Source organism: Ambystoma mexicanum, chromosome 9, assembly GCF_040938575.1.
Source record: "Ambystoma mexicanum isolate Mex_15411 chromosome 9, UKY_AmexF1_1, whole genome shotgun sequence".
NCBI classification, from domain to species: Eukaryota; Metazoa; Chordata; class Amphibia; order Caudata; family Ambystomatidae; genus Ambystoma; species Ambystoma mexicanum.
In genome coordinates this window covers 1,132,693,461-1,132,708,612 of record NC_090931.1, presented here as the reverse complement: position 1 = coordinate 1,132,708,612, position 15,152 = coordinate 1,132,693,461, and the positions used below count along the sequence as shown (strand labels likewise).

At 44.0% G+C, this 15,152-nt stretch overlaps 1 protein-coding gene across 3 annotated transcripts in view; it reads left to right on the top strand.

Annotated features, from left to right (window-relative positions):
• LYPD6B (LY6/PLAUR domain containing 6B) overlaps window positions 1–15,152 on the top strand; it is a 474,724-nt gene that overhangs the window by 224,173 nt on the left and 235,399 nt on the right. For all 3 annotated transcript variants that reach the window (XM_069616499.1, XM_069616500.1, XM_069616497.1), the window contains exon 2: window positions 11,709–11,860. Coding sequence is in view for 1 of the 3 variants with exons in the window: in XM_069616497.1 (XP_069472598.1) it covers window positions 11,778–11,860 (83 nt within the window). In the remaining 2 variants the exon portion in view is untranslated. The remainder of the gene's footprint in view (window positions 1–11,708; window positions 11,861–15,152) is intronic.

Below are 15,152 nucleotides of genomic sequence, written 5' to 3'. Positions count from 1 at the left end.
GGCCTCTTCCCTGGGCAGTGCGGGAACCTCCCAACGTCTTCCTTCTTGTCCCCACGATTGAAGCTCAGCAACAGCGAGATCTGCAGGAACTGCCAGGAACAACTGCCTCAGCTACAGCTCTTCTTCATTTAAATGTACTGTGCAAACACGGTCAGGAAATCTTTTCAACCACTGTGAAAGTTTGGGAAACTTTCCCAACTTTGAAGGCTTGTCCTTCCCTAAACCAACATCTACATTTTTGTCTGACCCTCTACGCTAAAAACCGTGCCAAAGACTTAACCGTTTACTACCAGAACTGTGCTATCCTAGCCAAGACTCTGAACCATTGACTTTGGCACAGGCCTATTCAATTGAATTGCTGGTTGTAGTGAACTGAAACTATTTGCCCTACCTCTGAAAGTATTTGTGCTTTTGATTCTTATAACCTTGTCTTTTTACCCCTTTCTAAATTAACTGAAGTGCCATTTTGCTCCCACTTCAGGGGAGCTGAACTTGTTCAGAAACTGATTGATTGTGTATTGTAGTGTACTAGATTGTGATATTGAGCTGTTCTTGCTAGTGTAATGTTTTCCAAATGACTGTGTAAATAAATGTATATTCTTTTACCAATAAACCTTGAGTAAGTGTTTGTTTGAATCACTGTGATTGCTAGTCCTTTGTGTAACCCCTTGTACTGCTCACTTTACTCTTGAGAGAACTCTGGATGCTCATCCACTGCTACCACATTACTGTGTAGTACAGGCTTGTACCAAAGGTGAAATTGTACTGACACTTGTAGTCCTAATTGTGTGTAGTGTTCCCAAAGGGTACTGCATATGATTCTGCCTAACAGTTGTCAACATTTTTAGAAACCGTTGTGTATCTTTTTCGAGTGTGAGGAACTGTCTCATCTGAAATCAAGAGAAGTGGTTGAGTGATCTACTTTACCAAATTTCGGAACATACTATTGATGACATTCTTTTTTAGCTATATAATGGTATGAGCAATTCTATATGTTTCAGCTTGTTTAGATATTTCAAGGCTTTTGACAACGTGCAATGGTTTCTTAGTATCATGTTTGTTTGTATGTTTGTTTATAAACGCGATGGCGTCTTAACTAATACAGTTAAACATTCAGTCACACTTTTGCTTTGTGGTTTAAAATGATATTTCGAGAAGCACTTTTTTTTGCGAGTAATTTTTGGTGAACCATTTTTTTTGGGCCACCAAGTACAAAGTATTTGAGCTAGCCTTTTAGAATTTCATGTTGTTCTCTAATTTTTAAGAAAAATCAGGAACACCCTTAGAACCTACATTGCTTTTTGCGTTTAGCATGTCATCTGGATATTAATGTGGACATCGTGGAGTAGAACAAGCGAATTGGTCAAATGCACACTTACACTGATAAAAGCAAAGACAGCTACTCAATAAAGCAGAGAGACACATCTTAGGTGGGTGTGTTACTGAAGGTAACTGTGCAGAGGTAGAGTTGTCAGCCAGGAGTGCGTTTGATTATGTTCAAGGAAAGGAAAAAACTTTACTTTTAAAACCATATTTTTTTTGTTCAGTATTTAAAACCGAAATGAATCAAGGGCTACAAATAAGCAATAAAAGGAGTGGTGGGTGCTGACCATAAGTTCTTCTTGAGCTTATAACTGTCCTTGGGAAAGGGGTCAAAGGGGTACACCCAAGCTCTTAGGCATTTGCTTTAGGTTGTTTTGAGAAGTAAATTTAAACAAATATACTTGTGCACAAACTGTATCAACAGTTTTAATAGGTAGACGTCACGTGTTTGTGCAAAAACCCTCTCTTCCAGCAGGGTTTGAGGTCTTTGTAAACACTATTCGCTCCCGGGGAAGAGTGCTCAGCCAATCACGTGGCTGGAACAGTGGGTGATAATATACATTCTCTGCCCGCTGTTCCCAGCCACCCAAGGCCTTTCCCTGGGTGGCACCATCTTGTGTTTTCTTGTTTCTTTATGTGTGGAGGCAACAGGAAGCCTTTCCCTGTTGCCTTCCCACCTCCCTAGACCCCAAAACAATCCATACCCCTTCCCGACACCCTCCATCCCTTCCCAATTACCTCTTAGGATTCCAGGTGAACCCGGACTCGCCCACTGCTCCCGGCACAGTTTGGGCACCCAGAACAGCCTGTGCATGACACACTCACCTCATCAGAGCCACGGGAGACCAGGAACCGCATTCCAGCGGTACCGGCTATTGTGGTGGCTGGGAAACTCCAGCAGGCGTTCCTAGGGCTGGGCCTCCTATCCGGCACTCCTTACAAAAATTGAGCAGCGTCATTAGTGAGCTGACTTGTGACATGAACGGGGTCTTTTCCTCTAATCTGCGACTAGTGCGCTGAGCAAGATAAAAGCCTTGTCATTTCATTTCTGCTTTGTTCGTGCTATGGTCGTAATCCACAGCCAGAACCTGTGCATCTAGTTGCTCCAAGTTACCAGGAATTAGCTTAGCCTGGATCATTCACTAGAGTTCCAACCTAGGAGTCGTCCACAATTGGGTAAGCTTATGTCTAAATGGTTTTCATTATATAAATTGTATTCAATTGTTAGTTAAGCTTTTTCTAAATATTTCTTTGTGTTTCCACTGCAGCTCCTGATCTGTTCACAGTTTGAAGGAGTGGGGGGGCTGTCAAGTAGCAGGCCTGTCTTAGTCCATGGGTCAAATAGGTTATATCTTTAACCTGTAGTGCTTGTTGATTGGGGAAGGAGGTAGCATAAGCATCCCGAGTACCGGGGAAAATCTTCTTGTGCTTCACGCAACTCTGGACTATCTGACATTACCTGCCTGACCGGAGCTTTGTGATCCAGTCCCGGCACTTCTCCCATCTGCTATAGAAATAGAAAATGGACTTAGTCCCTTTTCCCTATCGGGGCAGCCATCTTTTTTCCAGTTCCCCCTCCCCCCTCGGGAGATTTTCTGTGCAAGGGACGCCAATCTCCTGAGGGGGAAAAAGAAAATCCTGGGGTGCGAATGGCTTTTAACCACACTGTGGGGGGGGCGCGGATCTTGGCGGTAACTGTCCCCTGGCCTTCCTAGCTGTCCGCCCCCACAACATGGGTGAAAGCCATAATCGGAGAGAGTGCGAGAAATGGTTCATCTGGGCTCGTGATGCAAGCTTTCCGCCTTTGTTTCTAAAATAGTTTCCCAGGTGGCCATTTTGGACACGGGACTCCTGCTATCCAATATGCCTGAATGCTACCATGCCTCACACTATCTACTGCATCATGAAGTCCTGACCAGGTATTGCATATACGGCAAAGTTATGGCTTACATGGCAATACCTGTTGGTGCCTGTCAAAGCCAGGAAAGGCCCGAGCGAATATGTGAAAATCTGAAAGATGCAGACAAGACTCATAAGAGTGGAAATGCCTCTAGACATATGTTACACTGCAATTTAGTGCACAGCTTTCAGTACACAGGTGTGGACATTACTCCGAAAAAGGGGTTCATTGACTCCTCTGCTTTTTTTTCGAACACTTGTCACTTAATAAATACAATGGGCCTCATTACGAGTCCGGCGGTAAAACCGCCTGGTTACCGCCGGAATTGTATTACCATTCCGCCTCTGTGACTCCCCATTAATCCCCATTCCCATTGAGTCCCATAGGACTCAATGGGAATGGGGAAGTGGAAACACCGGCACCATCTTGTGATGGTGCTGGTGTTTCCACGACCGCCTGCAGGCAGGAGGTGTTCAACCCACCAGGTCAGACCTGGCGGAAAGATCACCTTCCGCCTGCAGGGGTCGGGATCGGGCGGTCCGGAATTAACAGTGGCGGCGGGTTTACCGCCACTGTTAATTCCGGACCGCCCGACCTGTAATGAGGCCCATTGTCTTGCATACCAAATGAGAAACAAGATGAGCTGGAGGGGCAGCGGACGCTCCACTGAACCCTATTTTTCCCACTCCACAGTACCCCCCTTCCTTGCTTCTCTACTCTTCCCAGCCCCTTTGCTACCACTGCATCCTACTTGTAAGGCCATTAATGTGTCCACTTTGTGCAGTGCTCTGTTGCTTTGCAGCTAGGTTTGCACTAAATGCTGTACATAAATACATAGCCATCATTCTAAATAACATCTCAACCATGTCCTTAGCTCCCCTGTTCCATGTTTGCGCCTGTTGATAGGTCTCCCCATATGCTGTACCCTCCTATAAAATAAAAACTAATATTTCCTATCTGCGTTCTGGCTCAGCTAATGCATTAATGATATTCTGATCCACTCACTGTTACTCATGTGCAAAAATATCATAGCCACATATCATAGTCCTCATTTTAACTTCTATGTAGAAGAGGACTCTATCCCGCTCTTTAGAGAATTCTTGGATATATGTTAGAGGTTGTCATGGAGATTCTGTGCAAAAATGGTTTCCTCAACATGAGCCACCGCCTTTTTCCTACAACATGGTTGGATATCGTAAAAATCAGGCAACTCCATTATTTGGACAGAATACAAAATGCTCCTCTTCTACAGTATGCATCCATTCCTTTGCCAGCAAGATTCCAACATAAAGCTCCTCTTTAACAACGTCAAGAACATCCTTATTGATGACGTTAGCAGCCTCAACTGTCATGAACCGCTCCCGAGGGCCATGTTAGACAGCACTGATCAACTGGTAAAGTCTTCCTCCCCCACCAGATTTAAGTTTTGAATGGAAAACGGAGGCTATGATTTCATTAATATTGTCTCACCCCCACACCCTGGTCAGGGACGTCATTTCGCCAAAATGCCAGGGGTGGCGGAAGTGACATCACATGACCCATTTGACCCCACCCCAAAGTGATATCGCTGGAAGCGATGGAACACGACCTTTCACCCATTGACAAAACAGGAAGTGAGCATTGTACACTACAAAAATATGGTTACGATATCACTATAATGTAATGTACATTTCATGCAAGAATGGATCGCCATATGTAGCATTAAGATCAGTGTGTATAGGCCCATATTATCAAATTACTGTGAATGCAAGCAGACGTCCATGACCAAATGATAATGATGTGTTATTATATAGCACTTACGCTTAAGTGCTTTATATAGAAAAAATATACACCTGATATCATCCAACCTGTGTTGGTACTCACTTATCCACCTCAGAAGGATGAAAGGCTGAGTTGAGGCGTTTAAGAGCAGACTAAATCAGTGACTCGCCCCCTGAAGTGTGCCTGAAATAAACCTTTGAGTCTAGCAATTATTGTATAGAATTCCAGAAAGACACATTATTTGGTATTCCTATTCTTTCTCATTTAGGGTCAGTGCTGAAAGTGTTAGACTTGTGGCACTCCTGTTCTTATTTTTCTTCTTTTTTTTTTAAAGTTTTTTTTTTTTTTTACAGAGGTCGCAAGGGAGACCTCAAATATCGCAGTTGCGACCTCTGGCAACCCCTAAATGACGTCCCTGACCCTGGTCTGATCATAACGCCATAATCCTCACCACTACTATTACCATTAAAAACACAAATTGTCCCCCACTAGCACTCACGGCTCCCTCTAGAAGCTTCAAAAACATCAACCGAGATAACATGTTATCACTCCTCACTCCGTTACTCAACCTGACGCACATGGACAATGACCAAAGCATCTTGAGCGCCCAGTCCAATACCAGAGAATAATTTACCATTCTCTGTGAATTGGAATCTCCAGCACCCACCCCTGACCACACCGTCAAAGATGAACAATGGTGCTCCAGCATTCAAAATGCCTTAGCAGACAAAATCTCAATATTACAACGAAAAATAGAACAAAAAAAATCTAAAGTTCACCTCAACCCAACTCCCCTAATGATACCTCCCTCAATGAATCTCCACAAGGACAATACATTTGCATTCACGCTGTTGTCCATCTCAGACACCATTTAATATCATCAAAAGCCTATAACCTTCTCGATGCAAAGGCGACACCTGCCCTGCAACCTTGGTGAAAGAATTGCAGTTGAATTTGCACCCTTTTTTACTACCCTTATCAATAACTCATTTGCCACCAACACAGTCCCGAAAGATCTAAAAACAGGTTGGGTTCTACCTTTACTTAAAAAAAACCTACATTAGACCCCAATATCCCTACAAATTTCTGCCCGCCCCATTACCACAGTACCTTTTCACAAAAAATGCTTGACTGTGCAGCCTATCTGCAGATCCAAAAATACTTAGACCCAGGAGATTATTACATTCCAAGACAATCAGGGGTCAGACCAGGCCATGGTACGGAGACCGCCTTACCTAGACTGGAAAACACAAATGGACCAATATAAAGATAAAGGTGAGCTGTGTATCCTCCTCCTAGTAAATCTCTCTGCAGATTTTGACCTTGTCAATCATGACATTCTGTGCCAACACCTTGAAACTGCTGCCCATTTCTCTCCAGAATCTATCAATTGGATCAAATCCTTTCTTACTACTCATACTTTGAGGGTTTTTTCTGACATATCAGCAGCCCCCCGTCCCTGTGACCTGCGGTTTACCGCAAGGCTCCTGCGTGTCACCTAGCTTATACAATGCATCCACTAAACGTTTATTTGAGAAACTTGACAAAATGGGTATCACGTATACAAACTACGCTGATGATACACAAATACTCATACCTATTACTGGATGTTAAGACACAGACTCCAAAAACCTAAACAAAATCTACCTTGCAATCCATGCTTGGATGGCTCTTTTCGAATTGTGTCTTAATGATAAGACCGAGCTGATTCTTATCGGAAATAAAACTAAACTAAACAGCCTCCCCCAAGTGTACAAATTAATTAACATTGTTGGCAAAACACCATCACAGTCGCCAATGAAATAAAAACTCTCAGGAGGGTCTACATTGACTCCTCCCTCACTTTAAATAGACAGGTCAACGTCATAGTCTCTTCTGTAGCCTACATGGCCAAACTAATGAGAGCCAGCAGACCTTTCCTTTCTGCAGAGAATGCCATCACCCTGGCTAGAGTATTGATACTCTCCAGGATCGACTACTGCAACTCATTATTTGAAGGAGCCAACACAAGAAATATCAAAAAATTACAAGTCGTACAAAACAATGCCATCAGAGCGGCCTTAAATATACCTAGCAGTGAACACATCTCTACCTTCAGGAGGAACATCCACTGGCTCCCAGTCCATGACAGGATCACATTTAAAATCCTTACGCTAACACACAAATGTATCTCGAATAATGCACCAATATACCTTAGTAACCTTATCAGCAAAACGCAATCGAACAGACCGACCCGATCTTTTTACACCAACCTGCTCATCACCCCTAGGTATGGAAGACACAAAGCAGGAGGTTCAAGCTTTCCGGTGATAGCACCTACACTGTGCAACACCCTCCCTACTAACCTAGAAATGACACATCCCTTTGGTCATTTAGAAAAAAAAAAAACTTTACTTTTCAGATCTTTCCCCCCACAACAGACACTGAGCCGCTCAGATCTCAGCATTTAGGTTAACTCTTCCGCTGTCACTAGGACAAATACCTAGTAGATATAGTCACTGTAACCGTTGCTACCAACTGCTTCCAAGTCGGCATGTAAATGCGTAAATGTGTAACGAATATGATGTACTGTGTAATCTAATGTGTAATGTTGTAAACGTATAAATGTGTACATGCCTAACGAATATGTATGTATGTAACCCCGTAACCATGAAGTTTTGTAAACCCGTCACCATCTTCTTAAGTTTCAGCGCCTAGTTGCCTTTGGGCTTTGCGTGCTCTACAAATGTACAAATAAATAAATAGGGGTGTTGCTAGGCCTGGAAAAGATCTGGGGATATGCTAATTTCAGAACTGTCAGAACTCAGGGCTAGCTAGCCTTTTGGTTGTAGCTCTTGAGCTCCTATCTGGGGCTACAACCAAAAGACCCAGGGCTACAGCCCCCCCCCCCCACCCAGATTCCTCCTGGCGACACCTCTGCTCATGTGAATTAGTCTAGCAGACTTTGTCCTGGAGTTCCCAAATAGACGATTGACAACTGCCAAAGACTACAAAAAACTGTGGCATAAATGATGCTCAGTCTTGGCAGATTTGTACATAACTCCAAAGCAATTTATACCTTGCACAGGCTACCAGTGGAAGCCCATATTAAATGTAGGACTTTGTAAAATTAAATTGTATTCTGATAATGCGAGAAACCCCACAAACTCTACACTCAGCAAATTGTAACATTATTGGCATTACCAAGATTTAGAAGAGGTTGTGCACAGGATGCTGTACCCTATTCCCAAGCATCTGTGATTCACTGTTGAACATTTTCAGAAAAAAAACAGTAAAACTTTCTATTTCACTAACTGAATTAGTAAAGAAAACAATCTCTTATTTACATGAACATCCTCAGCATATCAGTATCAGGGGACACTTGTGTGGTAATTGTATACTCGACACAAGGTTCCATAACATTCAATATGTAATGTAAAGTTATTGTCATTTGTATAGCGCCTTTTCCCATTGGTATGGTCGCAAAGGCACTGTAGGTGAATTCCCTTGGGGGACGGATGTCCACGGTATGGAAAATTCCTCAGAGGACTTTAGAACGCATGCATGCATTTTATCCAATACGAAGGAGGGTAAGGGGTGCCAAGTCCATATTGGCTACCCTCATAGAGCTGGCATGTGGATGGGTGTTATGAGGTCGTATGGAGATTATGCAAGTGCAGGAGACTCATTAGGTGTTCAGCTCAACTACAATTTTGTCATGAGGGAATAGCTGAATTCTAATGGCAGAGCTGTTGTGCGATGTGTCTTAGAGTAGTGTATGGTAGCAGATGCGTGCAGGTGGGTGGCCTTGCCTTCGGTTATCTTCCATAAGAATGGAGTGTGATGCATTCCAGTGTTTTCTAGCTGGTTTCTGGGTTTTGTTGATGTGACGTGGATTCTGCCCTGTGGTGCGCTGAGTTTATTTTCCCTGTCTCTGTACATTTCATTGTGGGTTCATTGCTTACCCGGAAGGAGCTAATTTACCAGAAGCGGATGCAAGGGCTTGTCCAGATGCAGGGGGGAAAAGCCAGATCTTGAGTGCCCTCCAGATGGCATGGTGGTCCTCTATGTGTAGGATGCTGAGGGGAATTGAGTTTGAGATTGAGGGGGCTTGGATGGAGAGGGAGGACTCCCCTAATCTTGTTGATCTGAAGAGAGGGATCACAAGGAGGAGTGCAGTTCCTGAGTGGAGGTTTCTGTTGGGCTGGTAATGGGTGAGTTTCAGTTGAAGGTATTCTGGGCCTGTGTTGTGGAGGGCAAGGTGAGTGATGCTCATAGCTTTCAATGTGTCCCGTTGCCCGACGGGGAGCCAGTGGAGGACACAGAGGACAGTCTAGCTGCCATATTTTGGACCCATTGAAGCTTTTAGAGTTGATATGCAGGGGTGTACTATTAATGGGAGTTGCTAGGCATAAGTGGACAATGGCCATGATTGCAGTGACTCTGCGAGGGTAGGAGAGGTAAGGAAAGATGCGTCTGAGAATGCAGAGGTGTAGATAGCAAGATTTAGACACTGTGTTAATACAGTGTGAGAGTGTCAGATCAGCATCCATCGTGCAGCCTAGGTTATTTACTGAGTTGGATGCAGAGTGGGGGCCTAGGGAGGAAGGCCAGGGGGGTGGGTTGGGCTAAGAGAGCCGTCTTCCTGCAGATCATGATTTCTGTTTTTCCAGGGTTGAGGAGGTGGTGGTTGGCCATCATCCAGAGGCGGCATTGGGGAGCTTAAAGATTATCTGGGTGTCATCAGTGTAGTTGTAGCAGGTTACGTTATGTAAGTGAATAAGGGCGGGGAGGGGGCTCAAGTAGATGTTGAAGAGTAGGGAGGCACCCTGTGAGACCTTGTTGGTGGCAGGGCAGGGGGAAAGGGGGCAAGGAGAAGGGAGGGAGGGGTGTGATTTGTGATCTGTCAGCTAGGAAAGAGTTAAGTGCTGTGTGTTTCATGGCGAGCAAGTAGATTCTGCCATTGAGGATGCTGTAGTTAATGGTGTCAGAGGCCAAGGAGGATAAGTGCAGCACAGCCTTCTGTGTCTGCAGTGATTTATTTTGTTCATCCCAGATGTAGACTAGGGATGATTCAGTTCCATGGAGGGGTCTGATATCACAAAATAACACCAGCCACACTCCAAAGAAAGACGGCCAAGTCGGATCTGTAATGACTTTGTGAGCAATAGATGACTCCAAACCAATTGCGGGTGTTCTCGGTTCTTTACGTCTTGCTATCACAGTGGTCATGAGGGGAAGCAAGGCCTGGACAGGGGGAGCGAGAGTTCCTGGTGGGAAAACTAAAAAACAAAAGCATTAATAAAACAGTGACCATATTTGTATCTAAATAACAAGTGATGGGGCTTCTACTCAACTTCCCAGTTCCCATAGGATGATGGACCACAATCTGCCCTTCACATTCTAGACAAGTTTCAATGGATCGAACAGTCAATTGTACTCTCCAGGATTCTATAGTTATCCTGAGCCCTTTTTTCTTGTTCTGGCATCTTTCTTGCTAAAGGATTATTCAGGGTGTGTGTGTGACCTCTCTGCTACTGGGCACTAACAACCGGCAACCTTAGGTCATCTGATTCTGAGTGTGTATGCAATTATGCATGCATTTCTATGCATAGTTTTGTTTTTTAACTGAAATAAAGTATTTTGAATGACCCGACGGTAGTCGGGTATCGGGCTCTTCAGGAACATTTGGGCACCAGGTTACGTGTACCTAGCCCCTCATGGTGTGGCTTTCAGTGACCCCTTTTGATCTCGGGGGTGGACTAGAGTTTGTCTCGCTTTTCTCTTTGTTCCATTTACATGTGGCCCTTCACCTGCCACATGCTCTACCAGCTCTGGAACACCCTTTTAGCCCAGTTCTTCCACATCACTCACTCTCTTCGTTCCTTCTGGTGGTCACTCACGTCCCCTTCCTCACCTCCGTCTTGCCAGTTACACCCCCCTACAGATGTGTTCCCTTCACCTCTCTATCATTTCCTCTCCCCATTCCAACATAGCATATAGGCCCAGTAAACAATGGTTACAAAAAATGTTTTTTATATTGTGGTGAATGGCATCATGAACATGCATTGGGAAATGCTCCTGTCCACTGTTGGTGACTTGCACTCATTTCATTTTTTGGATTGGAGTTACCCTACAAAACCAATTTCAAACTGACTGGCTTATTAACCAATTTTTCACAGAAAGGGCCATTTTAACCCATTATTCAAAATATTTTAAAGGGGAGAAATGTCCCTCCGCCTCCACCGTATAACCATAGTTGGTTCAGAATCACTCGCTGCGTTCTGTCTACTGGCGTATCTGGGAGAATATTTACTCCCCTCCAATTAATAAATACATCAGCCACCACTGGCATAGAAGGAGAGGTAGGTTGGAAGCCTGCACCATTTACTGATGCAAGTTAGTAGTACTCGAACCTTTTAGAGCCGTTCTGTTCATTGTTTGGCAGTAGCCATCATGGGTAGATGTTTATCCAGTGGGACAGGATAACCGTGTGATAAATTAATCCTCACTGGGACCTTCAGAATGTCTAGTTGTTCATGCCAGTCAGTCGGAGTGAGGTGGGAGGGCAGGCTGTATGCCTGGGTGGATCAATAGGACCACAATGGAAATATGGTTCCTTCCAATGCTGTCGCGTGCCTCTGTTCACAACCAGTGGTGCATAAACCAGGCCCTCAAAACTGCAAATGTGTTTTCAAAATAAGCTTCTAATGTAAGTAATTCGCCCTTATGATGTCTCTTTCAGGTTGGATTGGCAGTCACTTGCTCAACTGATATCATGGGAGAGGCAGAGGTTCTGTGTGGTTTATAAAAAATGAAAGACTTTGGACTAACGATACAGGGGGTGCCACAAAGGTCGTTTGGATGCAAACAAGTTACCAAACTTGGAAATTCTAGGTAAGTAAACTTTTTGCTATGTTGTTGCAAACTAAAACGTGGAAGTTAAAATGTGATTGATAGTCTAACAGCAACTACTTTATGTTGGGAATAAATCAGTAGTGTGAAATAATTCCGATTAGACCATTGCTGACAGGTGGTGCTTTAACCTGAACCAACCATTTTATAATTTTATATTGCTCATGTTTTACGTCACCTATATTTAATAATGTTATGTTCTGTTTATAGTTTGGATTTATGGATTTAACGTCAACATGTTGTGTACTAGTCACTGCATTACATCAACTTTCTTCAGATTGCCTTTCTCCATTGCAATGCATAAGCACAACTTGCCGTTAACATAATTTTTCTTGATTTCTGCATCGCATACATTAGATCATTACTGCTAACCATTTGAATGTATCTTGTTGCAAATTATGGATTTGTTGCATTTTCTCTCAAATTCCCACCCCCGGATGCTGAGTAGTTTTGTCACAGTTCCTAAAATATCCCCAGAACAGCACATCTACAGGAATACATACTGTATGTCGAGTGTGCCTGAGACTGAGTATTTGCGTTGTACTCTGACAAAATCTTTTCAAACAGATGGTGTACCCTGATTAACTATACACCAATAAACGGCGCCGAAATTACTCTTGATAACAGTTCTTGGACTGTGTGCCATCAGACGCATGTTTTTTTTTTTTTTTTTAAATCTGTTTTATTATTTTCATTGTGTCATCAACGTGAACATACACAAAAAACAAAGTGCAATCACACCCATCCCACCCTCCCCCCTCCCTATCCCAACTTGTCCGGGCCCAAACGTGTTACACCACCAGTTCATCCACGTGATTGTTGTGGGTCATCTGTGTCATCGCCAGAGGAGCTTCCCATGTTGGGGCTGAACAGCGTAACCGTTAGCTCCACCCATTGTAGTAGGTCGTCTGAGGTGTCCTGCCTTTGTTGGCACTGCGCCATCTCCCAGACCGCTGTCTCTGCGTTCGTCCATTTGCGGAGGTCTTGCCACCAAGTCAACAAGCAGGGGGCCCGCGGGCGCTTCCAATTCATTGCAATGCGTCTCTTCGCCAGTATATACATTAGGTCTTTTAGTTTATTGAGTGGTCTGTTCTTCTTGCTTCTGGGGTATATGCCGAGGATGCATGCTTTTGGCGTATGAACTTCTAGGGTGATGTTCGCCTCGGCCACCTTGGCTTTGACCTGGGCCCAGAAAGACTGAATGGCGGGGCATCCCCAAAACATATGTATCATCGCCGCGTGGGCTTCGTTGCATTTGGGGCACCCAGTGGTCACAGCTCCACTAAATCTGGAGATGACGTCTGGTGTGAAATACGCTCTATTCGTAATGTAGAATTGGATGAGTTGGAACCTGGCGTTCCTGGATACTTTCCTGTGGTATCCCATTATGGCCCCCCATTCATTGTCTTCGAATTGTGATCCTAGTTCCTGTTCCCACGCCGCCTTACACTGGAGGTTTCGTTGGGTGACGCTGTCTAGCAGTGTGTCATATATTCTTGAGGTCTCATGGCCACCCTCGGCCGCCCCGAGCAGGTCCTCAATGTGTTCGTGACCAGTATTTAACGGATCCGTTGGTGGCCAGCGGGTCACCAGTTTCCTAATCACTGCATTGTGGAGTAAGAACTGTCCCGTGTGGATACCAGAGACTTTTTGTAACTCCGCGAAGGTTAAGATTCCCTGATCATCCGCCAGGTCGCCCAGGGTAGCTACGCCGCAAGGTTCCCAAGTGTCTCTTATTATCCTATGGCTTCCCGGTCTGTTGGCCATGATGGCGGCTATAGGGATCTGAGGAGAGTAGGGGTCAGGGATCAGTGCAGCCTTGCAGGCCATCAGACGCATGTTATGCCCATGTGTGCCACCAGTGCTTAATGTGTCAGGGTGTTTGCCAGGGATCAGCCCTGGCACTTATTTTTGAGCTCCTGCCCTTATTTTCTCAGACTATCTGATTATGTGGTATTTTCGCAACTTTATTTTAAATCTCATTCTGTAGTAGTCACACAACAAACAACAACAATGCGAAGTGAGCACAGCCTCGACATCCTCGGCCAGCTCATAGTTATTCATGAATCTGAGGACCCAGGTGGCAGGGCAGTGCTAGTTAACTATTTCCATGGCTTAATAACGAGTGGGAATGTGACAATGCTGGATGTTTGTGCTGGCCATACCCACACACTGCTCTGTTCATCCTGCATAACATTGGTGTAGCTGAGCTACTGTAATACCCAGCAACACTATCACAGTAGTATTTGTATTTTGTATTTGTATTTGTATTGCGCACCTGGTCTGAGTTGACAACAAGAGGACAGTCACTATCCAGTCGCACACACAAAGGAGCAAAGAAAGTGTAAAGGCCACTGGCAAAGAGGAGTGTCTGTCATTAGTGCCAACCGATACAGAAAGATTTTGTTGCAGTGTTTGGCAGGCAAGTTCATCAGTTCAGGAATGATTGCTCCTGAATTTGTCAATCAATTTACCACAGGAGGAAAGCAAGTTTGCTTATTTTCTTCTGTCGATAGATGGGCTTTATATTCCACTTGCTACCTAATAGAATCCGAGCAAAATGTTAACAATCATGTGTATAATGAAGCACTCAAACATTTGCCTAACTAGTATGTTATATTATTTTTTGTCTATTGTTATTTGAAAATTGCACATCTGCTATGGGTAGCGCAACTGTCACCTACCATAGGCAGTGAGAGTTGCAGCTTTAACCCTGAACATGCTGACACTGTGGGGCGCAGCTGTGGGTGGTGGCAATAGTGGGCTGGGAGTTACCCACTCCGATGTGTTCCAAGGTTGTTTGAATGCAGTAAAGGCAAAGTACAAATTCAATATCCAATAAGAAGAATGTTTGAATGCAGTCAAGGAAAAGTACAAGGAAAACCCCCAATCCAGTACAAATGCATGAAATATCAGTGTGGGGGAGAAGTTTGAGCGTGTGTTACCGAAGACAAATATACCAACCATCTAAGGGTATCTGCCACTGCGGTATAACTAAGGAACCGTGGAAAGATTCTTTAAAAATCCTCACAGGCGAGTACACCAGGTTGTTGAGATTGAATGAAGATTCCTGGCAGGGCAATACACCAGGCAATCTAACAGTTAAAAGAAATCATACAGAGAAAGTGGTTTCAGAACTTTTTATTTAAACAAGAACTTTGTGAATCCAGTGAAGAAAGGAACTATTAATTAAAGTGTAACCTTTGCCATCCTATTTTTAAATTTTTTTTTATTTTGTTTTATTGGTTAAATTGTAATTAAACCTTTAACATTA